Source organism: Pavona decussata, unplaced genomic scaffold (genome assembly GCF_977016875.1).
Source record: "Pavona decussata unplaced genomic scaffold, jaPavDecu1.1 SCAFFOLD_51, whole genome shotgun sequence".
Taxonomy (NCBI): Eukaryota; Metazoa; Cnidaria; class Anthozoa; order Scleractinia; family Agariciidae; genus Pavona; species Pavona decussata.
In genome coordinates this window covers 6,534,242-6,559,455 of record NW_028145473.1, presented here as the reverse complement: position 1 = coordinate 6,559,455, position 25,214 = coordinate 6,534,242, and the positions used below count along the sequence as shown (strand labels likewise).

The window sequence follows — 25,214 nt, the reverse complement described above, 5'->3', positions numbered from 1 at the left end:
CGAAATGGCGGTACTTCATTGGAATTTTGAGCTGCTTCAGAGACGAGTTCGCATGGATCAAAACTGAGCAGTCGAGAAGCTCAAGCTACTGTGAGTCCAGTGTTTACTTTTTATCGAATAGATTAGAAAAATACATGTTATTTGGAATGACGTTACCCTTTAAGGGTACAAGTCTAAGGAAAACGAGATGAGATTGTTTTTTTAATCAAAATTTTTCATATTATTACTCCCATAATCTTAAACAGGATGTTCCGGTATAAAAGGGGCCTGGCCAGGGCCCCGTTTTTAGAAACACCCGATAACTTACCGGGCCCGATAAAAAATTTTAAAATGTTTTTTTCGCCGATTACACAGCGATTTCAGACATGGTACTTGGCCAATGTTTTCATAGAATTATAAAGTTTTAAAATTTAGTATTCAAAGGTTAACAAAATTGACTTCTGTTAAGAAACATATATCACCAAAGACACTTATCGGGTCCGGTAAGTTAAGGGACTTTCGAGAAACGGGCCCCTGGCCATTCTCACCTTCAGTTGTCAATCAACCATCAGAGCGTAAACAATTGACAAACAGCATGTGTCTTTTTCTTCGGCTTTTACCGATAAAATTGTCTTAGTTTTCATAATAACCTTTGTTAAACAAATTAGAACTTGCTATCTTATATTGTTGTGGTGATATTATAAAATTTTGAGGCATATTTTTCTGAGGGCGCTTGAGTCAACAACTTGCCACGACTGGACGGCGTCTAAATTTGCATCTCACACCTGCAAAGGTGTGAAATGAACGAGGGGCGTGCCCTTTTATAGTGGAACTTCCTGTTTAACATTTTTCGCGTCTATTCTCTGACATCGTTTATTATAATCGACGATTGCAATGTTGTCAAGATAATTTGCTTGACACGTTGCCGGCTTTTGTTCTCGCTGCCAGTTTATTTGATAGACGAAACAAACAGTAACTTCTGCCGCATACTATAATGGCTTAACTTACAGGTCCTGCAATTGTGTAAGAGACGAAAATAGGCCTGTTGTAAGGTTTTGTATGTTGTTTGATCCTAAGTACCTGGCAAAATAAAACATTCCCCTTGTATGTCACTTGAAGACGAAGGTGTTTGTATCACGTGCAGCGCAGAGAACGCTGGTTATTGACAATCTTTCTTGAGCGAAAACAGACAAGTGTATTGAATACGACTTCGAGAAATTTAGTTATATTTTGCTTCATTTTAATGTTGGTATGACTGTGCTGATTTTAGCTTCTCAGGTTCAACAGCGTTAATATCATTACTATTTTTTAAGTAGTTTGCGCATAGAATTCGGTGCTTTGAATCGATATATTTTTATGTCACATTTCACTATCTAATGAGTTAGCATGTATTCAGACATGTGCTACTCCCTACCCGAATAGACACAATACAACATAGTTAACTTACAGTGTTTTTATCTGCATAAGAGAGGAAAATACGCCTTCTGGAAGACTCTGTATCTTGTTTGATGTCATGAACCTGAAATAAATAAACAAACAAACAAAAATAAGACAACGTCCCCGGGGACGTCTGTTACTAATTAACACTACATGCAGTATGCATAAATGTTTGTTAATAGTTATTATTGTGGAGTATAAAGATAATCCTAAATACAACAGATGGATTGAGTTAAAGGAGGACTTCAGCGTAAAAGATATCGGAATAATTACTTCGGGGTTTATACCATGGCTATTTCTATAGAATTTTCAGTAAAGGAATACTACACGCTTAATTAGTACTGGGTGAAGAGACCACTATTAAGTGAGCGTAAGCAGTTAACATGCATTCATATGTTTCCAACTACTTTTCTGTGGGGCACGTGATAGGGGGATGAAATATTTACCACAAATCAAAATAACTTAACTTACAGAGTCTCTAATTTTGTAAGATTGAAAAATGTTCTCGTAGTAAGGGTATGTATATTGTTTGACTGCAGATATCTGAAAAAAAAAATAACACCGTCAGCAGATTAATCATTTTACCTAGCCTAGGAGAAGAGAGTGCGGGGGTGGGGGGGGGGGGGGCACTGGTTCTGAACATTTGTTCTTTCCAATTGGATGCATTCTGTTTTATTTTTAGTGGAAAAGCAAACGCCAACAAATTTAACTGACAACAATTTGACATGAAATTTAATAGTTCAAATTATTTCAAAGATTCCATAGCAACAGGAATATATTTGACATCCTTGGTCTCAAATAGTTACATTCTCAAAATTTCTCTAAGTTCTCTACCATGTTAAGCTGCCAGCCGTGCAAAGCCAAACAGTCAATGGCCTTTTGTAAACAAAGTAACAATGCGAGTCTAAATCCCAAAGACCAATGATATTTGCTGCTTAGAGTTCCAGTAGGGTATTGAGCTAACGTTGTTATCACTATTCTGTTAATACTTGAAGTTATTGAATAAGTTCCTAGTAATGTGCAAGCGATATGCTTGTAATTGGGTATTTACTATTGCACTACATATCCCCGTGAACGTAAGACGGTAAGGTGGTCTCATACCCCGTGCTTTGCGTTTAGTCTCTCCTGTACTGGCATGATAGTCTAATTGATCGCTGAACCGCAGGTACACCGACATCATTTTCGTGAGCAAATTGAAAGTTTGCACTAAAATTCTTAAATGGAATACTCCTGCTTTTATAAAAGACAAGTTATCTTTTATTCGGTCTCGTTTTCTTTCAAGTGATTTTTCTTTTAGAATTAATTTCATTACTTTTCGTAAATTAAGGCCGATTTTGAAGTCTTGGGGAAATACGTATTTTCCAATGAAAGCCGTTTGGCAACCATGACGTATATATCACGTCATATGAAAGCTTCAATCCTCTTTGCGACCTCAGGAGAAACTTGTTGGGTCGTACTATTTATCCCGGTTCCAAGTGTCATAGTCGTAGCCTATGAATTATGGAATGTGGGATAAGGTTGCAAAATTTAACCTCTTTCCTCCCCCGAACAAAGAAGGGGAAAAAAATTCTGATGTAAATAGGATTGGTTTAGTCTAGCCTAGCTCTCAAGTCAAACATAGTTTGACAGGCTTTGGTTAGACCTGATTTGTTATAGGCTTGTATTCACTTACAGTACTTTCAGATTGGTCAGATCAGAAAACACGCCGTCAGCTATGTGAGAGATAACGTTGTGAGACAAATCCCTGTAAGGTGTAACAATCATATATTACTGGTGTTGTGTTTGTAGTCGTCGTTCTTGTTGTTGCTGGCATCCGCCAACTTTAGCTAGCTTAAATGTGGAATAGTATCACTTCTTTGAGGCTATGAAAACCACATCAAATACTCATTCAACTCGTTGGAAACTATGTCTGTCTATGTATTTTGGGTACTTTTTGGTAGTTTTTGTGGGGTGTTCAAAGTTAAGGTTATTGGGAAATTGCGAAAACCAAGACCGTGGATCCTAGATGGCTGCCATTTTGAAATCCTGGAAATGAAATATGGAATGTCTGTCAACAGCATCAGTAGTAACCTACAGTGTTTGTAGTTGTGCTAGACAACAAAATACACCTGGAGTAAGTTTTCGTATGTTGTTTGATCCAAGAAATCTGAAAACAAAAACATTATGTCATCCCAATGTGACAATAGTGATGGCGCCTGGGGTTGGAGGAGGTCGGGGAGCGACGGGGAGGGGGGGAGGGTGGTTGGAGTCAAAGGGACCGTTATAATTTTGTTGCTTGTCCTACGTCTCTTGAGTGACTTTTCTATGGGAACAAAATTCATCAGACAGGTCACTGTTTTTGCTCATAATGACGAATTACATCGCAAAGTTTGCATTCTTGTGCCCTGTTAGCTTTTCTTTGTTGGTTTTTACTTCTTGAATCAAATGCATTTTTATTACATTATTATTACAGAAAGAAACGAGTAATCTTATTTGTTGCCTTTGTAAAACATACGTGCTAATCACGTGGCACTACGTCATAGTTCAATTTGGTGGGCCTCAAAGATATCAGTATTGGACGTACTATATCTCCTCCAAGTGTTACTGTGATACCTTAACTTGTCTTAATTTCCGAAGCTGGAGGGAATTTTCTACCCTCCCATCTCACTTTCCCCAGGCTCGTGGACTCAAAAAAGACCAGGATTAAAGAGGATAACAATCATTGCCGAGTACCAAGATAACTTTAGATGACCTCAACACACAACTATTATATTAAGTAGGATTGCAGCCTAAACTATGTCGGGAAGTGAAGGGGAACTTTTTTTTCTCGTAAATAAATAAATAAATAAATAAATGTCTATTTGCGCCGATCTACCATACGCTCATTTTGCGTGAACAAGGAATTGTTTCAAAAAAGTTCAAGTACATTAACTTACAATGACTCTAATCTTTTACGAGTAGAAAATAAACCTCTGGTAAGGTTCTGAATGTTGTTAGATGTCAGATACCTGCGAACAAGAACAAACAGAGGTTTAAAGGCCCGTTTAAGAGGTATCAACATTTGTCCAACATTCGTACAACAAAAGTTGAACGGATGTTGGGCAAATGTTGAATGAACGGAGTGTTCAAACCGTTTCAACGCCATTCAACATTTTCAAAAACAACGAAAATGTTGAATCGATTTTGAATAAAAAATCAAACCAATTATAAATTCATTCAGCACACTTTCAGCAACCTTTAATTTCATAATTTTTTGACGCTTTCAACGATGTTGAACGACCTGTTCAAACGTAACCGACATTTGGTTCAACAACTGTATTGAATGCGTGTTGAAGCAAATGTTGAAATCGTTTAAACGTGCCTTTAGACTTTTGGTCATTAACACACGCAAGCGAGCTTTGATTCATCACAGATGAATAAATTCAAGGAGCACGACGACTTATCTTTCTGGTTTGCGATGTAAAAATCCGTTTCTGTCAGGAGCATTCACTCACCCCCGATTCTATGGGCAAGTTTGAGGAAATTTGTGCTTTTCCGCTGGCTTCTTCGTGAGATCAGATGTCGTCTAAAAAAATTTGCAGCTATCCGTTTCATATCTTATTCCAAAGCATTCGCTATCTAAACCTTGTATTCTTTTAATAAGACCCAAATTACAATGCAATGCTCTTAATGAGGCGTTCTGTTAGGTTATCTGATCCTTAATAGTCACTTTATAATAGTTATCGTATTTAAAATAGCCGGCGTCGTACTTCCTCTTTAAAGAAAGTACTGTCAAAGAGAAAGTAAATATATTCAACTCTCAATGGCTTAAAACTACTGTTACCGAAAACCTATTTTGTTGTAATCATTTGGGTTATTTTATGTAATTAACTTATTTTTGTTATTTGAAGTAAAATGAGGGTGGTTTGGCCCCTAACCAATCAGAAGGCCGGATTAGGGACACGTGATCAAAATGGACAAATCAGGAGCCGGTTTTTTTGCAGTTTGTGACGTCAACAAATCTAATTTTTGTTTTTGGGTATGACCTCTGTCCTTTACCTTGCAGTCAGGCGGGACACCCCTAACACCTCATTTGCATACTTACGCATGGGGTCATGAGGAGTTGTAAAAAAAGATTCGGTGACGACACAAAGCAAAAAACAGTGGCTCCTGATTGGTCCAATTTGATCACCTGACCCGAATCCGGCCTTCTGATCGGTTAGGGGCCAAACCACCCTCCCTCTACTACTGTTATTGTTGTTGTTGTAGTTCTGGCTGAAACAGCAATCAAAATGACCCGTGTGCATGCGGTCCTAAAGGAACTGAGTATACCGCTTTAGCTGGAAATGAAGTATCAAATGTCAGCTACAGATTATTATGCGTTAAACTCACAGTTTTTTTAATTGTGTAAGAGTAGAAAATAAACCGGTTGTGAGGTACAGAATATTATTTAATTGCAGGTACCTACAATGTAAAGTAGAGAAATTAGGATACCAACACAAAATGAAAAAAAAAATGAAACTTTACATTAAAATCCATGACGAAAGTATCAGCATCACGTTGATTTATAACAATCATTGTCCGTCAGAAACATGCCTTACAAGGAGACTCTCAACAGTTTCTGTGACCTTGGAGTGGATCAAATTAAAATTGCATGCACCTCTACACAACCATTTCAACCTTCGATTAAATTATATTTTTTTTTACGACGGTAACTGAAAATAAAACTACCAAACGTCAAAAATATATTCTATTACGTATTCTGTATTAATTGTTAATATTATCATTTTACGATTACGATAATGAGGGAGAATACTCAACAAAGGAAAGAAGTTAAACTTAGATAGCAGGGACGGACTTGATGTGCCTACTTTATCAATGGCTCTCTCGTATTTGCGTAGTAGATGGATCAATCTTGTTGGCTGAAGTACATTCGATCTTGACATCTGTGCTGTTTCCTCAAACGTTGTCTCGGTTGCATGGGGCAGAAATTTAGCATCTGGTCACACAATGGTTGTATTTCTCATCTTAATAAATTTAGTCTCAACAACTTACACTTTTTTTAGATTGTTTAGATTTATAAACAAGTTATCAGGCAAGACCAACAGGGTGTTTGCCGTCAAATCCCTAGGGAACAAAGTAGTTAAAGTTAATTGCTAAACATAAAGAAAAACGTTGGCTTGGCGAGGTGGGGCTTCTCAGAATGGTGGGTCTACCTCTTTAACAGATAAGGTTACTTTACTTTGAATTCTATGCCACACAGATGACACAAATAGGGAATATGAGAATTTCAAATCTCTAATTCAATGAGTCATTGTAGAGTAAAAGCTCTTCAGTTAAAGATAAATTGCAGAGGTGAACACAAGTACATCCAACTGAGTGTTATCCCTAAAAGGAAATGGGAAACCACACGAGGCAAAGAAAAAAGTCCTTGACCACATACCTCAGTTGTAAAATTAAGTATCTTCAGCTTTGACCTTTTAGAAATTCACTAGGAACTTTGCATTTTTGCTGATGAAAATGCGTGAAGTTACTCGCACTTCACTTTCTTCTGCGCGTGCGCGTTTGATAAGATAACGATAACCAAAACAAAAGAACGAGTTTATCCGACTCATAGGGCGAAGTCTGCCGCAGGTAATCATGTCACCAGCCGCTACTAGTTCTGTTTATTCTAGATAGTTAAAGATCAAAGTGCATGATACCTATATTGTTTGCTGTAACGAATTATGTTCATAATTCTATAAAACAATTAATTAGTTTAGCCGCGTCTCGTGCTCCTTTCTGAATATTTAACAATTATTCTATGAGCGCGCGTTGGTTATGAGCTGATAAATAGCCAACGAGGCGCGAAGCGCTGAGTTGGCTATAACCAATCTCATATCCAAAAAGTGCGAATGGAATAATTGTTTTATTAAATCCTCTGCGTTCAGAAATTGCTGTTGAAGTTTACTGAATTTTATTTTAAGTAAAACATTCTTTCAAATTAAAACGACCGGATGTTGAGGCAACTTCCGACCAAAGCGAAACGTAATGATCACATGACACGCGCAGCTCTTTGCAAACGGAGTTGAATGAAAAATCGAAAGCCAAGTAGATCGGACACAGCCGAACATCTCAAATTCAAGAAACGTTCAAGTGTACTAGTTACAACCTTTCTGAGACAAGCATTCAAGTGCTTTTAAAGTTCCAGCTCATTGAGAAGCGTAATAGTTGTGCACATTTGAGCAAATGTTCTGCTGCGTGGTGCCAGGCGAAGGTAGGGACCAAGAACGAACATTATGGCCGCCGCTCGTACGGAATTCATAGATGAACTTTTGTAACTGGAGGCCTCTTAAATGCATAGAAACATAAAGGCAGGCATTAAGCTCTTCGTGAGAAATTTCTTCGGTCGGTTTTAACCTCTTACCACCAGGACTTGCAAGCCATCCTGAAAATTTTGTTATGTGATCTAAATCGTAAAATCGTGCATTTTTCTGATTTTAAAGGAAACTTAAGAGATACGTTCCATTAAAACCGAACTTTGTGGCTTTTATTGTTGTTATATTGAGATGATATTGTCTGGTATTTCTTTCTTTTTTTCTTTCTTTTTTCTCCATTATTCCGAAGAAACTTTCGCTTCCCGCCGAAAAAAAATTAGCTTAGCGACACCTGGGGCAATCGTTTTCCATATAAGGTCAAAGTACGGTATATGAGCTGATAACCCGGATTTAGTGAACCAATCAAACGCTAGAATTGCATTATCCGAGGCTGAGAATTTAATAAAACCATGTATAACTAAAATTAGAAATTAATCTTTTCACCAGCACCATTACAACATTAAAAGTCTTGAACGTATATTTTAAATAAAGTCTAAATAATGTGCAGGTATCGAGATCTCCATGAATTTTACAACACCGATCTGATGTTGTTTTTTTCTTTCTCGTTTATCCTGATTTTTTTTTTTCAAAAGCACTGCTTTAGCAGGTTTGGGAAAAATAATTCCATGCATCAGCAGCATATATAGAAACAGATGTCTTCAAGTAAAGAAAATATTGACATATACGTCAAAACGTTTTACTCAAAGCGTGATAAAGAAACATCCGAGCAAGGAGCATTGGAGAAAAGGTGCATAACTCCTGTTCGAGTATAAAGGAACTTTAAAACAATGGTCACAGCTATAAATAGGTAACTTACAGATCTGTTAAGGATCTTAGTGAATAAAACACGCCGGCTGTAAGGTTCTGAATCTTGTTTGATTTCAAACTCCTAGGAATAGAAGGAGAGACTTGGAGTGTACCTGTTTTCTTTTATGATGGCCTTGATCCCAGCGAGTAAGTACTGGTTGTAGTAGAATATTGAAATATCTTCTCAAAGGTCGGATCTCTTTCCTTAGGGCAGGTATACTGATTTTGATTTTTCTCTAGCTCTGTGTATGGCAAGCCAAACATGACAAAAGCAGGTTGAGTTTAAAATCAGCTTTCGAGTTTCAGCAATTGATAAGTGAAATTTGGAAATCAATACACGAGAAATAGAGATCACCATACAAGAATTAGTAATCACTATTCGAGATTGAAAAACTACCATACGAGAATCAGAAATCACCTACTGAAAAAAAGAAATCATTAATCGAGAAAAGGATTAATGCGGTGGTATACCGAGAAAATTAAATCACCTATTTAGAATTGGAAATCAGTATATCATGATCAAAAAAGAAATCGGCATGTGACAATGAGGAGTGCCGCTCATGCAACATTTTGTCGTGCGTCCGTACTCTGAAGACGCACCGAAGACGTCAAAACCTGGTGAGAACATCAGCGGCTCGTGGTGTACCTCTTTGTTCTCATCACATTTTGACGTTATCTGTGCGTTATCAGAGTACAGACGCACGGCAAAATGGAATCTATTTGTTAATAAACAGAATATAAACAGTATAGACATGTCTTTACATGTTGAAGTTTCTTTTTTCTTGATTCAAGTGCTTGTAACAACTTACAAAATTTTCAGATTGATCAGACTGGAAAACACGCCTTCTGGTAGGTGCGAAATATTGTTGACGGACAAATCCCTGTAAAAAATGTAAGTAAGTTATTTAGTTATTTGTTCATTTGTTTATTTATTTATTTATTTATTCATTCATTCATTCATTCATTCATTCATTCATTTATTTTTTTTATTTATTTATTTATTTATTTATTTATATATTTATTTATTTATTTATTTATTTATTTATTTATTTATTTATGCCTACGCTGGTTTAAATGGATAATTGCTAGAAGCATAGCAAGGTCATAGTATCACTATGTTAAGAGCGGGTGCAGCAACAAACCAAAACAGGAACCTTGGGGCTCACAAAATTGAAAAAAAAAAAACGACGAGCAGGACAGGTACTGTTAAGGGACTGTGCAATAATTATCAGGAGGGGGGGCTGAAAAACCAGAGGGGGGGGGGGGGCATTACCTAAAATTGCTGCCAAGATAGGGGGGGTCAAAGTAAAATCACTCATTTGACAGAGGGGGGGCCTTAAGTTTTATTCGAAATGTAAATAAACTTAAACGCAATTAAAGATTCTCAATACAGGCCTCATGATAGAAGGACATAAATGAACTTGTGACTTTATGTGACCGCCTTTGTGATATGGTAAAGAGTTACCCAGATCGCCCAGTTCCGTTCCCTGTTGTTTTAGAGCTAACAGACAAAGGACCAGGAGCAGGAGTTCACAACGTTGAAGTTCAAGAGCTTTTTGTACTAGTTTGTAAGGTTCTTGAGTCCGACCATCGTATCCGTTTACACAGAGCACCACATGACTCAGCACAGAACGAGGCTGAGAGGACTAATGCCGCCATTGGTGAAGCTCTGGCAACTGGTAAGCCAGTTGAACCACCAATAGATCCATTTCACGGTCTTACAGCTGAACAAATGGATAACATGACTTTAAAAGAGATTGAAGAGCATTGTGCATCATGGAAAGTAGAAAATACATGGGATCTAACTAGAGAGGTGTCAGATCGAATCCACGACGAGCCAGGGCCTGGGAAACACGATTTTCTTATTTCTGTCCCCAGTTACCCTAGGGAGAAGCAGATCATACAGTTTCTTGCCAAATATCTTGTTCAGTGGAGAAAGGCATCGGCTGATAAGCGTAAAAAGATGTGCGGAAATGCTATGTCTTTGAAGCTTCAGAAGCTTAAGGACAGTCATGTACGACAAGGGCAATACTTCTTAGAATACCTGAAGTTTGCTCGTGAGCCCACATGTAATTCGTGTGAAAAGGAAGGGTGGACAGCTGGTGTCCCTGCAAATTGGTTCCCTGTTCCTGATCTTAGGGACACAGCAGCCTTACCACGCGGGTATATTCCATCCAATGTGACCAGTCTGAGTGAAGAAATCGATCGACAACTTCCAAGTGTGCAAGTCAAGAAGTTAGTCGATTCTGGTATGTTAACCTCTTCCAACGCCAACGAACTACAGGAGGTGTGTGAGAAGTTGATGGTTGATGAAATCACTCTCAAACGTTTTGTTCAACACCGTGAGTTTATTGCATTGAAAGCTAAAAAAAGGGAAGCTGAGCGCAATACCCTTCCAGACATTAACTGGAAAGAAGAAGATGAAGTCAAATCCCTCACAGCAAGACAAATTAAGATCTATCTTAAGCAGAACAATCTTCCTGTATCTGGAAGCAAAGCCGTGCTGGTAGCACGTACTCTTGATTTCTCGCAAACTGGAACACGAAACAACGAAAGAATTAGTGCCAATGACAGTGACACAGAACTCCTATCCAGTGATTCCGAATGCGACTCTGATTCTCACACAAGCACTTCCGAAAACAACTCTGAGTTGGATTCAGATGACTCCGAAACGGATGGCTTTGTTCAACACTCATATGAGGTATTATTTGTTCCAGACGACGACATCCAACAAGTAAGCATACGCTTACAGTAGCATGACAATATAAAAGGTATGCACTTAAAGGCATCTATGGTAATGGTGGCGGCGAGGAGTGAGTGCGTGTGTGTGTGTGTTGGTGGGGGGGGGGGGGAGGGGGTGCGACGTTATTTTTAACATAACAGAGGGGGGCTTAGAACTAATTTTTTAGTTTTGGAGGGGGGGGTACTGTCTAAGTTTTTGCTAGATAACTCTGGTTTTTCAGCCCCCCCCCCCCCCCCTCCTGATAATTATTGCACAGTCCCTAATTTTTGCAAAATGTCCAAGGTCAGAGATTGAGCAGTGACAGAATCGCAGAACTGTGACGAATAACAGCCTCAGCCATATCGTTGTGAACATAGTTTTAACCCCTATCTAGACCGGGGGGAGGGGAATTCTGCCTGTGGCGACTTTGAACCTGGATTACTTTTTTTAATACTTGCGCAAACACCATGAAACTTCAGGACTTTTTTAGAATTATTACTGGCAGGCAGTTTTTCAGAAAATGGAAAATTCTTTTTTTAAATGAACCAAAATTAATTTTCTGACTGTAACTGTTGTGTTTTTAGCTCATATGAGCGTTCCTTTATTAGTTTTGATGACTTTTTGCTTAATTTCGTAGTTTTCCTGAAGTTTTGGGGAAATCCAGGAAATCAAGATGGCGGATCCAAGCGCGCCGCCGTTTGGCAATCCTGACGTTATTACTGCGTCATACGACGTCATCATTTCCCGTTGCGGACGTCACAGGAAACATCTTTTGAAGTACTATCAATCCTCCAAGCCTCACTGTCATGGCTCTTATAGTTACGAAGTTATGGAGGGGGAGGGGCGGAATATGCCCGCACCACACCCCCTCTTCCCTGCTTCGAAAAGAGCAAAAATAAAGCCCTGTCTAAATAGGGTTAAGAGTTACCTCAGTGCTACGGGGTTTCCTTTAAAGTACTTGAAACACCTGTTTAAAGGCCATTATGGCCCAGGTAATGTATCAGCTGTTTTTAAACAGAATAATAACAGTACAGACATGTTGAAGTTACTTTTTCTTGATTCAAGTGCTCATTTTAACTTACAGAAATTCCAGATTGATCAGACCGGAAAAAACGTCTCCTGGTAGGTGCGAAATAGCGTTGTTGGACAACTCCCTGTGAAAAATAATAGTATTAATACTCTCCTTAGATAGTTGCTAGAAGCAAGACCACTAAGAGGAGAGACGTAGAGTGGGTCCTAAAACAGACCGAAATAAGAACCTAGGGGGTTACGAAAATTAAGGGCTTAGGGAAATTGAAGGAAACTATTACCTTTTGCAAATGCCCCCGGTCAGAGATCTAGGACTAAAATAATTGCAGAACTGTGACGAGCAACAGCCTCAACGACATCGCTGTGATCGTAGATAACAGCTACCTTAGTTCTACGGGGCTTCCTCTACGGTACCTGCAATATCTGTTGAGATACCATTACGGCCCAGGGAAATGTATCAGCTGAGTCTTTTAACAGTATAGACATGTTGAAGTTGCTTTTTCTTATTAAAGTGCTTATTTTTACTTACAGAAATATCAGATTGATCAGACCGGAAAACACGCCTTCTGGTAGGTGCGAAATAGTATTAAAGGACAATTCCCTGTAAAAAATACAAGTGATACTCTCCTTAGATAGTTCCTAGCTAAAGTGATAGGTATATATCATTGTTTGTGTTGTCGTAGCTCGGTATTTAGTCCAGTCCTGGCCCCTTCGCTCTCTATCACGCAACTCAGTATAAAACTGGGAGACTTTGAATAGAGAGTCAGTCAGTTTGTGCCGGTTAATTTATAATTTTCTATTTTCTTAGAACAGTTGTGTTGTTCTTTCCTGTTTGTGTATTTTGGCAAAACCAATTCTTATCTCTGGTTCGGTCGCGAACATGTTTACAGCACATTATAAAATAAGGCGTGATTCATTGTGTGATACACGTAGAAAAGACGTAGAGTACACGTAGAATAAAGTAGAATTGTTGTAGAGTTGATGTAGTGAACAACCAGTTTCTTAAAGAATCAAGAAGAGCTACAAAGATTCCTGGTGTTTCCCTGCTTAGCCAAGCGAGTGTTTTACATATTTGGTGGGGAATCCGGTTATCGATCCAGGTACCTCTCGTTAGCCAAGCGAATAGAGATTCAGTCGGTTTGTGTGTCAATTTATAAATTTAGTCGGTAACGTTAGCTTGGTTAACAAACAGCAAGGGTAATTTTTTTATAAATGTACAATTTAGAGGATTATTTCCCTTTCGAAAACCTGAACTGAATAGTTGGACAAACGTTTGAAAAAACAGGCTTATTTTGTTTATTTTAGTTTTTTAGTTTGTATTTCATTCCCCTGAGTGCGATTTTGGCTGATCAGTGCCCACGAAAAGAGGTTTGCCAACGCCAAGTAACGTGATTTAAGAAAGAGAATCTTAAATTGCACTGAAGAACTTTCTGTGCAGTTCAGTTTAGAAAAGATTCATTTTTCAGGGTACAGTCCTTGTTGGAGAACAAAGATCGGCCACCATTTTAGAAGTGACGGTGGAATGAGTTAAAAGTTCACAGTCAAACCAAGGCAAAACATTGACATTTACTTTAATAGGGGTCTCCACGAGACAGGTTTAAGTCTTCCGTTAAGACGTCGTTTTGCCGTGAAATTGACGGTGGAGATTGTACTCACGGTCGTAAGCTCAGTTTCCCACTATCCGTGAACCGTTCACAGGCTAGACTAACCGCTAAGCAATATCGCTCAAAGAAGCTTGAATTTCCTAGACTGATTTAAAAACTCTGTCCTTATATATCGTCAAAAAAAGTTGCATAAATAGTAAGATATTTTGTAAAAGCAGTTTTTCTTGCACTGAAGAGTTGGCCCTCCTGTAAGATACTCTTGTGGGACCAAAGTATTGGCTAATTAAATACTACCGTTGTTGCAGCTTAACATAAGCCAAAACACCAGTATTGGTTTGCCTGGTGAGGTTGGAGTTTTCTCAAGTCCTTTGCGCGATTGTGCAATGATCGACGGTTGAATTTTGATTGATTTACTCCACTAGACCATTACGGTCTGCTTCACTTTGAGGTATGTCTATAGTTGTAAATTTAAACGGTGTGAACATAAACAGTGTCAAAATGATTTGACAGCCTTTCGCTTGTTTTCACTTACAACACTTCCAGGTTAGTCACACCAGCAAACACATCGTCAGGAAGGAGCGAGATTGCATTGAAAGCCATATATCTGCAAAACATAGTAATTTTCTTAGGTACTAGCTGCATAATATATTAGTATTTTGTTTATACTCTTATTCGATAGTTTGAATATCTAACAGTTTTAATTTAAGCGACCAGGATGATTGCATGTGACGTCATGGCGGCCATGTTGGTGGTATGGAACAATAAGATTTTTCTCCCCTGGGAGTTAACGTCCATTTTTATGCAAACTATGTGAGCAAATTTTCTTTTGTTTTTACCAGCATTAGGGCGGCAATGCAATCAACCTATAGAGGGATCGAGATGGGCAGTTTATTTGGTTTACACGTTATGGCTGCATGTGCCATGTTAAACCTACGTGGATCAGGTTCCTTTTGCTTCTTTAGCAGGTTTTCGTGAAGAAGAAGGGTGGGGATGAAAAATGTGGCGCGCAAACGGAAATATATACGAAGAGGGTGCGAAAGTTTGAGAATAAAAAGAAGTGTGAAAAAAGCTAGAAGATAAAAATGGAAATGAGGATTAATTACAATAAACTGGAGTGTAGCCTAGGCAACTGTTTTTTGTTATTATCCGCGTCGACGATTTTTGCTGTGTGCCAGGATTCGAGTGTTTTACGAACGCGGTAATCGCCTTTGTCTATGACACAAGCATTGTCGAAATCAATGCAATGATTGTTTTGCCACGCATGGTTGGCAACATTAGAGCCATTTGATTCCATTCCATGGAATTTTGTAAACAACATTGCATTGAAGATCCGAGGGTTGTCTGAACTTTGGAGACGGGAATTCTTGTTGAAGGGTTTTGAGTGGTTTGTTAACAACCCGGATATCATTTTTGCGGCATAATCTCGTGAGGGGCTCGGTTAGGCCGCTGATGTAAGGGAGGCATGCAAAACCCTGGTACGTATTAGATGAATCGGCCCATTTGAAGAACATAGAAACCAATTCTTCTGGTGGAGGAACTATAGATGGAGGTGGCTTCTTATTGAGAATGTTAAAAATAACAGCCGATGGGTAACCATTAGCTTCTAACACAGCCTTGACATGGTTGGTTTCACGTATTTTGCCTTTAAAGCTGCTAGGGAGGTTAGATGCCCGGAACAGGAGGGTCGAGGCTGTGCTGATTTTGTGTTCTTTTGCATGATGAGAAGAGAAATCCAAGTAAAGGTCAGTATGGGTTGGCATCCGAAATATATCAATCACGACAACTCCATTTGTTCTGGACACCAAGGTGTCTAAGAAGGCAATTTTGCCGTTCTTTTCAAGTTCGATTGTGAAAGAAATTTTGGGATCACAGGTGTTAAGAGTACCGTGGAAGGAAGAAACAGCGTCCTTCTCGATTATCACAAAGCTGTCGTTAACATATCGTTTCCAAATCCTTAGTGGGACTGATGAGGCACTAAAAGCTAAATCCACAATCCTCACTTCCATACAGAGGTTAGCAACAATAGGGCTAACTGGACTTCCCATGACACAGCCGTGGATCTGTTTTTATATGCAGTTATTATAACCAAAATAATTGTTTGAAAGAGTGAAGTCCAGTAGAGGAATGATGTCATCTGTGCTGGGACTTGTTCTGAATCGTAATGTATTGTCGTTATTTAATTTGCTCCGAATGTATTCACATGCTTTGTTCGACTAATTTTACTAACAATAGACCGTCGGGAATTGGCCAACAAAAGACATACAACAAAACGCACCAATCATTTGTATTTTAGAATCTTGGCAACCGATTACATCGCGCTTAGCTGACAGACCACCAATAAAATGTCGTTGACCAGAAAAGTCCAGAACCAGGGACAATGCTAACATCTATTGGTGATTCACAATTTACTTGACTCTGATGATGACTTTCGCTCAGGTTGTCGAAATGTCTGTCAACGTCGTCTTAAACAGTCCTATTCAGAAGAACTTGTAATGATATTGTCACGCATATCACACGTGACACATCAAGTTTGAACTTGCGCAGTATGTTAAGTTTTACCTATTTCCCGGGTGTATTCGCATGTGCTCGCTGATCTTGTAATGGCTGGCATGTATTAAACCGGCAGTTCGTCTCCATAATCTCGTCTGTAGTCGACTTCACTTAACGTTATATGGTGTCAGATGTAAACTGGGCGTAAAAGACAGCTCGTAGCCTCCGTCGAAGACAATTGTGAGTACTTTCTCCAATGAAATCGCTCTGGTATGCCGACAACCCCGAGCGACAACACTGAGGAAAGCAGTGGTGGTTCGGCTCCGAATTCATCGACTACACATTATACTGTGATTACGGTTGCAGTGAATACACCGCTTCCAGAAAAGTTGGATTTAAGCGGCGAAAATCTTCCTGTTAAATGGCAACGATTCAGTCGAGCGTGGTCAAACTACGAAATAGCTGCTCAACTCAAGGACCCGGAAAATCAGGATAGGATTAAGCAACGAAGGACGGCCACCCTGCTCACCTGCATCGGTCTAGATGTTATTGACTCAGTGGAATTTGAGTCCGAAGACCAGCGTAAAGAGCCAGACGTGATACTTGAGAAGATGGAAAAATACTGCATTGGGGAATGCAATGAAACCTACGAAAGATATGTCTTCAACCGAAGGTATCAGGAGTCTAATGAGTCTGTGGATGCCTATGTTACTGCTCAACGTAAATTAGCCAAGACCTGCAATTATGGGACACTAGCAGACTCACTAATCCGTGATAGAATAGTGGTTGGCATTAATGACAATTCAGCTCGAAAGAAACAACTACAAGCAGGCAAACTCACCTTGAGTCAATTTATGACATTTGTAGATCTTAGGAGACCTCAGCACGGCAACTAAAGACCATGAATCACGAGGATGTCCGTCTTGTAAAGGAGGAAAAAGTGAAACCGGCAGGCAAAAAGAAGTCTGGAGTGTCGGACAACAGGCCCCGCACTGAATCACGAGAGTCCAGAATGACATTACATGCGCTAGGCAGCATCCCTTCGCCAAGTAGAACTGTCCAGCATGGGGAACCACTTGCAAGAAGTGCGGTCTCCCAAACCACTTTGCAGTCTGTTGCAGAGAATCAAATAAAAAGGTGCTATCTATGGATTTTGAATCCGATGATGACGAATGTATAGCAGAGACTGAAGTGAAAGAGCGAGTCAATGCGCTAGCCTCCAGCAATCACGCGAGCAAAATTTTTGCCACCCTTCTTGTCGACGGTGGGAAAGAGAAGTTCCAGCTTGATAGCTGCTCAACTGTAAACCTCATGTCGGATAAGACAGTGGAGAGACTTTGTGGAATAAACCACATAAAAGACTTGCAAAAAACACCTGTGACTCTGGTAAAGTACAACCAGTCTGAAATTAAACCGCTGGGCAAGAAAAGCTTTCGGATGACAAACCCAGAGAACAATAAGAAGTACAGTATTGAATTTCACATTGTTGGTGGAGTAAGTCCATGCATGTCTATCCTTGATTTAAGGGCCAGCAAACACCTTCAATTGCTAACAATCAATGAACACAACATCCTTGCTGTGGATTCAAATGATGTAGACCCTGTCAATCTCAAGAAAGAAAACAGCATTTCGCTGTACAAAGATGTGTTTTCCGGGGAAGGTAAACCTGAAGGCTAACTACACCTGGAAATTGACAAGAATTTCCATCCAGTTCAGCTACCTACTCGGAGGGTTCCATTTTCCCTTAAAGAGCCTTTAAAACACGATTTGGACAGACTGTAAAACATTGGAATGATCCAGAGGGTTGATACACCTACTGAGTGGATCTCAGCAGTAGTGGTCAGAAACAAATAAAAGTGGCAAAGTAAGACTGTGTATTGATCCCAAACCACTGAATGAGGCCCTACGCAGGAATCACTACCCCTTGCCCCGTGACCCACAGTTGTCGCTACTGGACTTTAGGAACACACCATTGGAAGGAATGGACAGCTCCCCTGCACAACGTCTCTTCTCACGCAGAACACGAACTTCCCTACCCTTAGCTAGTAAGTTGCTGCAGCCACCGTTGGTGCCTGATGTGGGCGACAAGTTACAAGAGAGAAAATCGACACCAGCCTTATATTACAACAGAGGAGCCAAGGTGCTACAGCCTCTACAAGAAGGAGATGTCGTGTATGTCAGCATGTAGATGTACGCTCCTACAATGTTCGCACTGAGGATGGTCGACTTTATCGCTGCAACCGTTCCCGTCTCTACAAGGTTCCTGAGAAGTACCAACCAAACCATGAAGAAGAGCTGGTGCTACCTAAGTTGTCTACCCCAGAACATCCTGAGGGTGCATGTCAGTTGATTCTCTATCTACTACACCACGGATGCCTCATGTAACAGATGTCCAACCTCCTGCCAATGTTCAGCCAACGAATGCCCAACCAAGGGAATTTACCGATCCTGCTCCGGTTACGACTAGAAGCGGCAGAATTGTTAGGAAACCTGTTTATCTGAAAGACTTCGGTTTCTAGTGTGACTTCACGGAGGCCATTGAACAGTGAACATTATAGCTAGTTTCTGAACCATTGCCAATATTCCTTTTTGGTTTGTTTGTTACACAACAGTGAACATTGCGCTTCATATTTAGTTCCTGTACCATTGCTAAAGCTTCCTTTGGCTATTGGTGTTTTGTTTTGTTTGGTTTCTTTTCATTTCATTTAAGCGAAGAGAGATTTAACGATATTTTCACGCACATCACACGTGACACATCAAGTTTGGGCTTGCGCAGTATATTAAGTTTTACCTATATCCCGGATGTGCTCGCATGCGCTCGCTGGTCGTGTAACGACTGACATGTATTAAACCGGCGGTTCGTCTCCATAATCTCTTCTGTAGTCGACTTCACTTAACGTTATAGTACACTCACCAGGATAATCGCAATTTATCTACTTATAATATAATATTCCATTATTGGGCCCCTAATTGCGACGTGGAAAAAGATGAACGGCTAAAGTAAACAGACGCACTATCGGATGCTCTTACATGGATTTTGTAATTGTCGGGGCGCATTTGAAAACGTCAACAGATGATGCGCTGTGCCTGCACGAAAGAGTATTCCCGTCGTCAGTGAAATATCTGGGAGAACATTTAGGTGCACAATCTGAAAGATAACACAAATAATGTACAATTTGTTATTGCAGTTGTTGTTGTTATCATTCGATCTGAGGTTGGAATTTCAATTTTTTTTCTAGGTAGTTTTCTTTATATACCTCTCTTAAGGAAATGTCTCACTGCTATCACAGAAATGTAAAATAGATTTAATGTTGGATAAGCATTTTGGACGAAAAGAACAAAAATCACGAAGTGCACCTTAAGTTGCTTTATTAGAAATATACGATTTTCTCTAATCATCAATACTACTGTCATAACAAAGCCTCACCGATCAAAATTGCTGAAAATTCTTTTACGTCAATTCCATACTTGCTTATGGCCACGAAGCTGTAGTTTCCTTTAACTAATCTGAAGAGTCCTTCCACCTTGGTGTCATTAAACAATACTGTAAAATTCATTATCAAGGCTGTATAAATGGGAAGAGTTCCTGTGACCGACCATGGCAGTTTGAAGCTTGGAAATGAGCGCACGACAGGGGATGGATCTGGTAAAATAACCTTGGGAGGAGCTAATGGAAATAGAACAGCAACGAGAGGTTAATATTGATGTCAATAATTGATGAAACATCACATGGCCATTCTGATATTTCGACATTTCAGGTCCTAGCATCATGCAAGACACTTGTCAAGTATGAACCCAGTATAGAACTTAGCTCGCCCCCTGCTCGCAGTAAGTCATTGGTTATCTTTTTTTTTTCTCTTCTGTCTCATTTACTGAGTCCAATCTTTGTAACGAATGTATCCAACTGCCGTTAGCAACCCTCAAAACGATGAGTTCCAACTACTTGAGATTCGCTCACATTGGAAATGTTTCGTTTTAAGGTTTTTTAGCCATTATCAGAGGCAAACAAAACCTGAGAGAGAGAACAAAAAATGGCACCAGGACAGCCAAGGAAGTCAAACTTATTCTAAACTGGCCTGTTGACTTGCTCAGACTTATTGACTTTCTTTGGATAAAGCTGTTGATGTCGATACAATCTTTGAAAGCTTATTTTATTTTTCCAAGACTGTTAAGTACAAAGACGAATCCACTGTTGTTCATGAACACTGCTTGCAGATTGTAATGGAAGGACAAAAAGAGGGAGTTACTGCGCCTTTCAATAACATGCGTACTCTGAAGTTCAAGATTCAACCAACCGTTTCGCTTTTCATTACCATTTTTCACTGCAGCGGACCTCTTTGAAAACAACAAAATTTGGCTCAATGGGGTCAAAAGGTCATGTTCGTGCGGTGTGATTGTCGGAGTTCCATCCACTTTGTCGGTTTCTTTATTATTGCGGTCAGTCGGTTGTCGTCGTAATTATGATTGACGGCAGTAAACCACGCAAATCGTTTCTTGAAGTTAACGTTCCGAGTCCCTATGTTTACATTGAAAGGCACAGTAAGTCATCTGTTCAAAGTATGTTCTGGACTACAGGATGGCCGACACTTACTAAAAGTAGAAGGCACAAGAATATCGTGTAGTGGATTCCAAATACAGAAGCAGCCACTGTGAAAGAGTGCTTACTATACGTTTTCAGGTTAAACTTTGGTTTGACAAGCAAATTCTTACTCCCAAAACGCCGTTCTGAGGATCATTAAACTCTTAATAATGCAGAATGTTAGCAAGTTGGTTTAATTTAAACAGCTCTTTGTCCTCCTTTTAGTTCATTGTTGTCTTCCGCTTCCTTTTCATCATGATAAGACGGAGATCCACAGAAAACAGTACGTGTCACGAGCTGGACCACTCATGGCTGTGACACAACATCAGAGATTTCACGAGAAAAGGAACTAAAAGCAAACGAGAAAAGGAACTAAAAGCAAACAAGTAGTCCATAAGATGGGATCATAACGAGAACTGATTCATCATGCCTGCAAATGCCAGCGCTGAGGATAAAGGATTCAATGAATGCAATTCCGAACGTCTTGATGACTCATGCCTGTGCTAAACCTTGTTTCGTTTCTCATGACCTGACCACTCACGTCATGGCCGCAAGGAAGATTTGAAGATTGAAAGAGGATAGTCACCCTAAATAACCCACTGTGGAATAGTAAAAACTTATTCGTAACCTATTGCCCTGAGGGCGTCATGATGAAATAGCGATAAATAAATTAAATCGCTGAGAAAGTAACAACTGCGAATTTTCGCCTTTGCGGTTACCATGAAAACATGTTGGAAGGATAAAGACGTGTTGCCCAAATTTTCATTGTGTTTTAGCATCGCTCTGTTACAGACAAAATGGGGGCACTCGATGCTAATCCCATTTGGTAAAACAGATCATAGAGAAATGTTTTTATTCTTGACCCGTGAGTCCACAATGAAATACCCAGTAGCACTTTAATTGTACTTACCAAATGGAACCGCAGTAAAAAATATCCAAAATCCTCTGTATTGAGCCACGTAGTCTGACTGGAATGTTAAAGCCACGTAGTTCCCAGATACATCAAGTATTTTACCAGTAAGCTCGCCACAGTAGGTACCAATCTCCTTCGCGTTCTGAATTGAGATCTTCAAATAATCATATCTGTCAAAAAACCCAAATGATCAGCTTTTGAAAGGTTAGGTTTGTCTGACGGCGATAATCGAAGAACCGTTAATCAATAAAATAAATACGACTTTAGAAACAATTAATCATTCTTTTTCAGCACCATGAACTGTGTAAGATCATCTTTTGAGGTCAATCAAATTTTGGTGAGAAGTGGCTCATGCTAAAAAAGCAGTAAAGTGTTTAAGTAGATTGTATTCCACCGTGTAAGATATCCATGTACTCTTTGAAGTTTATCAATAAACATAAGTAGTAGTGGTGGTAGTAGCAGTTGGTAAATGTGAATAAGCTATGTAATTTTGAAACACTGATAAATTGCATTTTGTCCATAAGAGGGCAATAAAATCATGAAACAAAGAATTGCCCGAGCTTAAGTAAAATATATTTTATTACTTACATGCATGAATAAACTTCCTCCAGGGAAAAATCTCGAAAGTAAATTCTCATTGCCATCCCTTGAGGGATAGGAACCGAGTATTTGCAGTGCATATCACTCGGGTAGTCATTGGGGTATCCTGGACTCTGAAGTGTATTATTCACCACTGAACCACAATCTGATGAAGCAATTGCAAAATTATAGTTCTCGGGTATTTTTACATCACTGAATTTATGGATGCATGTGATAACGCCACAAATCGCGAGAGAGCTGGCTCGTCTGTTCAATTGGGCATGCCCTTCAGGCAGACTACCTATCTTTAAAGGAGGGCTGAACGCTGAATATTATAGACGTTGGGTGGCAAATTCAATACGTAGAAGAAAGACAGGAAAGGTAACGCACCTGCACGAAAGAGTACCAAAAAATATATAACAATATAATATATTGTTTATAATTCGAATGTGTTCTTGTTAATAAGCGCCCCTATCACGTAAGCACCTTTATCCCATGCCAGTGAGCGCCCCTACTCTGTTTCAAGGTCTTTCAATTCCGTCAGATGAACCGTGGTTCATCTCGGCTTTCTTTGATTGCTCACATAATGCCTCATTACAAAAACAGTGGTCCTCGTCTAAATTCCTCAACTATTATGTCCATGTGCCGGAATCAGTTCACAATTCTTTCAAACGAATGATCTCTTCTTCAAATTTCGTGGGGATTGCTCGGCTGGTCGCTCTAGCCACAACAAGTCCGTTTTCCAGTCTCCTTAATCCTGCCACCTATAGACTTGCATTTTTTTGTCTTATGAAATGCCATCGGCAAATGGCCCATCAAGTTTGTTGTATATTTGTTACTGTTACACAGTTAGGGTTACCGTTTCTTTATTTCTCTCTCTCTCTCTCTCTCTCTCTCTCTCTCTCTCTCTCTCTCTCTCTCTCTCTCTCTCTCTCTCTCTCTCTCGCTACTCGCTAAACCCTGTTTTCTAAGGTCTATGTTCCCATGAGGGATGAGCTGATTCTACTTCAAAAAGAGTGGTTTGCGGCCAAGTTTGGGGCATAACATGCAATGAATTGCTTGCATTGGTTCAATCCTCCGTAAAACTCTAAATTTTCTTTCTTCTAAAGCGAGTGATGGCAGCCGATGGCGAATTACAGCGTGAATTTCAAGGGGAAATCACCGTGAATGGAGGTCCATGTTGTCTTCCTTCGGGACCCCTAAAGCTGTTCATCAATGGTATTAAACGAGAACACGGAATACTACTCACGATAAATAGCCTTGCAAGCTGCAAGAAAAGGTTCAAAAGTCTGGAACTTTGTTCAGTTGGAATGATTTGTAGTAAGCAACCATTCCTTCGACTTATGTCAAAACGTGGAGAATTGGACAAATCCGGAAAGTAAGCTTTACTTTGCTTGAAATTGTATAAAAAATAACAGTCCTTTGAATACAAGGCCGTTTCAGTTTTTTAACGTTTTACTGGCGAATCGACGGGTTCAGTTATCGTGTCAAAATGCGGGAAATCCGCTTTTATAGCCTTTTTTTCTTGTTTGCCCTAGCAATAAAATAAGTCGGCCACGCAGAATTTTTAACAGATTTAGTACTAAAAGCGTCTACCGTAAACTCGCAACATAGTTTCATTTCTAGAACTGATGTACTTTTAGAGAAATTCAAGAAAATATGTTGCCTGTTTTACCCGTCAACCAAAATGGCCGAAACGCAGTCAACTTCATTGACCGTTTTATTCCTTTACAAATGATAAAACAGAAAGCCACATATATTTTGGTAAAGTTAAATAAATATTTCAACTTTGGTGTAGGTCTTAAGTTGTAGTGTAAGAAATGGTGTCAAACGTTTGGCATTTTCACAGCAGCTTTTGAAATCAAAATTGGGTTTTGTAACAAACAACTGATGTTACCATGGCAACAATGAAGTGAGGACGTTAACAAAGGTCGTTTTGGAACATCCCCCTGAAGATCTTTTTGCCAGATTTGAGAAGGGGTAAAAAATTTTCATTTTCCACTTTGTTTGATTTTTACAGAGAAGTGTACTTAAGCCTTAAAATCTGCACGTGCTTTTGTGTCCTAGCAAAACCAAACGACATTATTAGATGATGCTTCAAATGTTTCACAGTAAGCTGTTGGTTCTTATCGTTCATGGTTTATTCCTTTTACCGGACAATGTTCTTCTATTGATTGTGTATTAGCTGTACCAAGGAATTACGTTTTAATCTGGTTTTGCTGTGATTTTATATACAATATTTGTATGAAAAGTGGTTGAAGTACTGTTATATTTGTGCTCACCTTCATTTGCGATGACACCTTCCTTGCCATTCCACATTAACAAGAATGGGATGAATAGACCTTTCATGATACACAGATTGGTCCTCCAACGATGATTACATAAAGGATTCATCTTTGCTACAAGACAGAAAAAAGCAAATCTGTTGATTAAGCGTTACAACCCCATTCGGGGAGGGGGGGGGGGGGGGGGTAAAGCGGCCACCACTTGTAACTTCAAGACCATTGGGGATAGGGTAATGATACTTGGAGGGTGTAGAGTATGTCTCAAGTTGTTTCCTTTGCGGCCAAATCAGTGGAATGATGTCGTCAGATCATGCGAAAATAATAAAATTTGTCTTTACAGCAGCCATCATGGTTAGCGAATGAAAAATACTTTATCACTGGGTAGAGACGGCCCATTGTAATTAGTGCTTCCGACTACTCGATGCCACGAAAAATTGCACAGTTCAAGAAAATATTTTTTGTATGGAAAGAAAACA

General features: G+C 39.5%; 1 protein-coding gene and 1 pseudogene across 1 annotated transcript; both read right to left on the bottom strand.

Moving 5' to 3' along the window:
- Window positions 1-14,903: 14,903 nt before the first annotated feature.
- On the bottom strand, window positions 14,904-16,279 carry LOC146481294 (uncharacterized; annotated as a pseudogene).
- Window positions 16,280-19,408: 3,129 nt separating this feature from the next.
- LOC146481293 (adhesion G-protein coupled receptor G6-like) lies at window positions 19,409-24,847 on the bottom strand. The gene is made up of 5 exons (XM_085109029.1): window positions 24,736-24,847; window positions 22,463-22,619; window positions 21,872-22,044; window positions 19,810-20,049; window positions 19,409-19,530 (listed from the first exon to the last, which is right to left on the bottom strand). Exons 1-5 carry the CDS (start codon window positions 24,845-24,847, stop codon window positions 19,409-19,411), a joined length of 804 nt encoding a protein of 267 aa, XP_084965155.1.
- Window positions 24,848-25,214: the final 367 nt, after the last annotated feature.

Excerpts from the sequence above, each read along its gene's own strand:
- LOC146481293 (XM_085109029.1), bottom strand. The coding sequence starts at position 24,847 with ATGAATCCTTTATGTAATCATCGTTGGAGGACCAATCTGTGTATCATG. Across the intron at positions 22,045-22,462 it reads GAGGAAGTTTATTCATGCAT|ATATGATTATTTGAAGATCT; the intron begins GTAAGTAATAAA and ends GTTTTTTGACAG. Across the intron at positions 19,531-19,809 it reads ATTTTCAGCAATTTTGATCG|ATTGTGCACCTAAATGTTCT; the intron begins GTGAGGCTTTGT and ends GTTATCTTTCAG.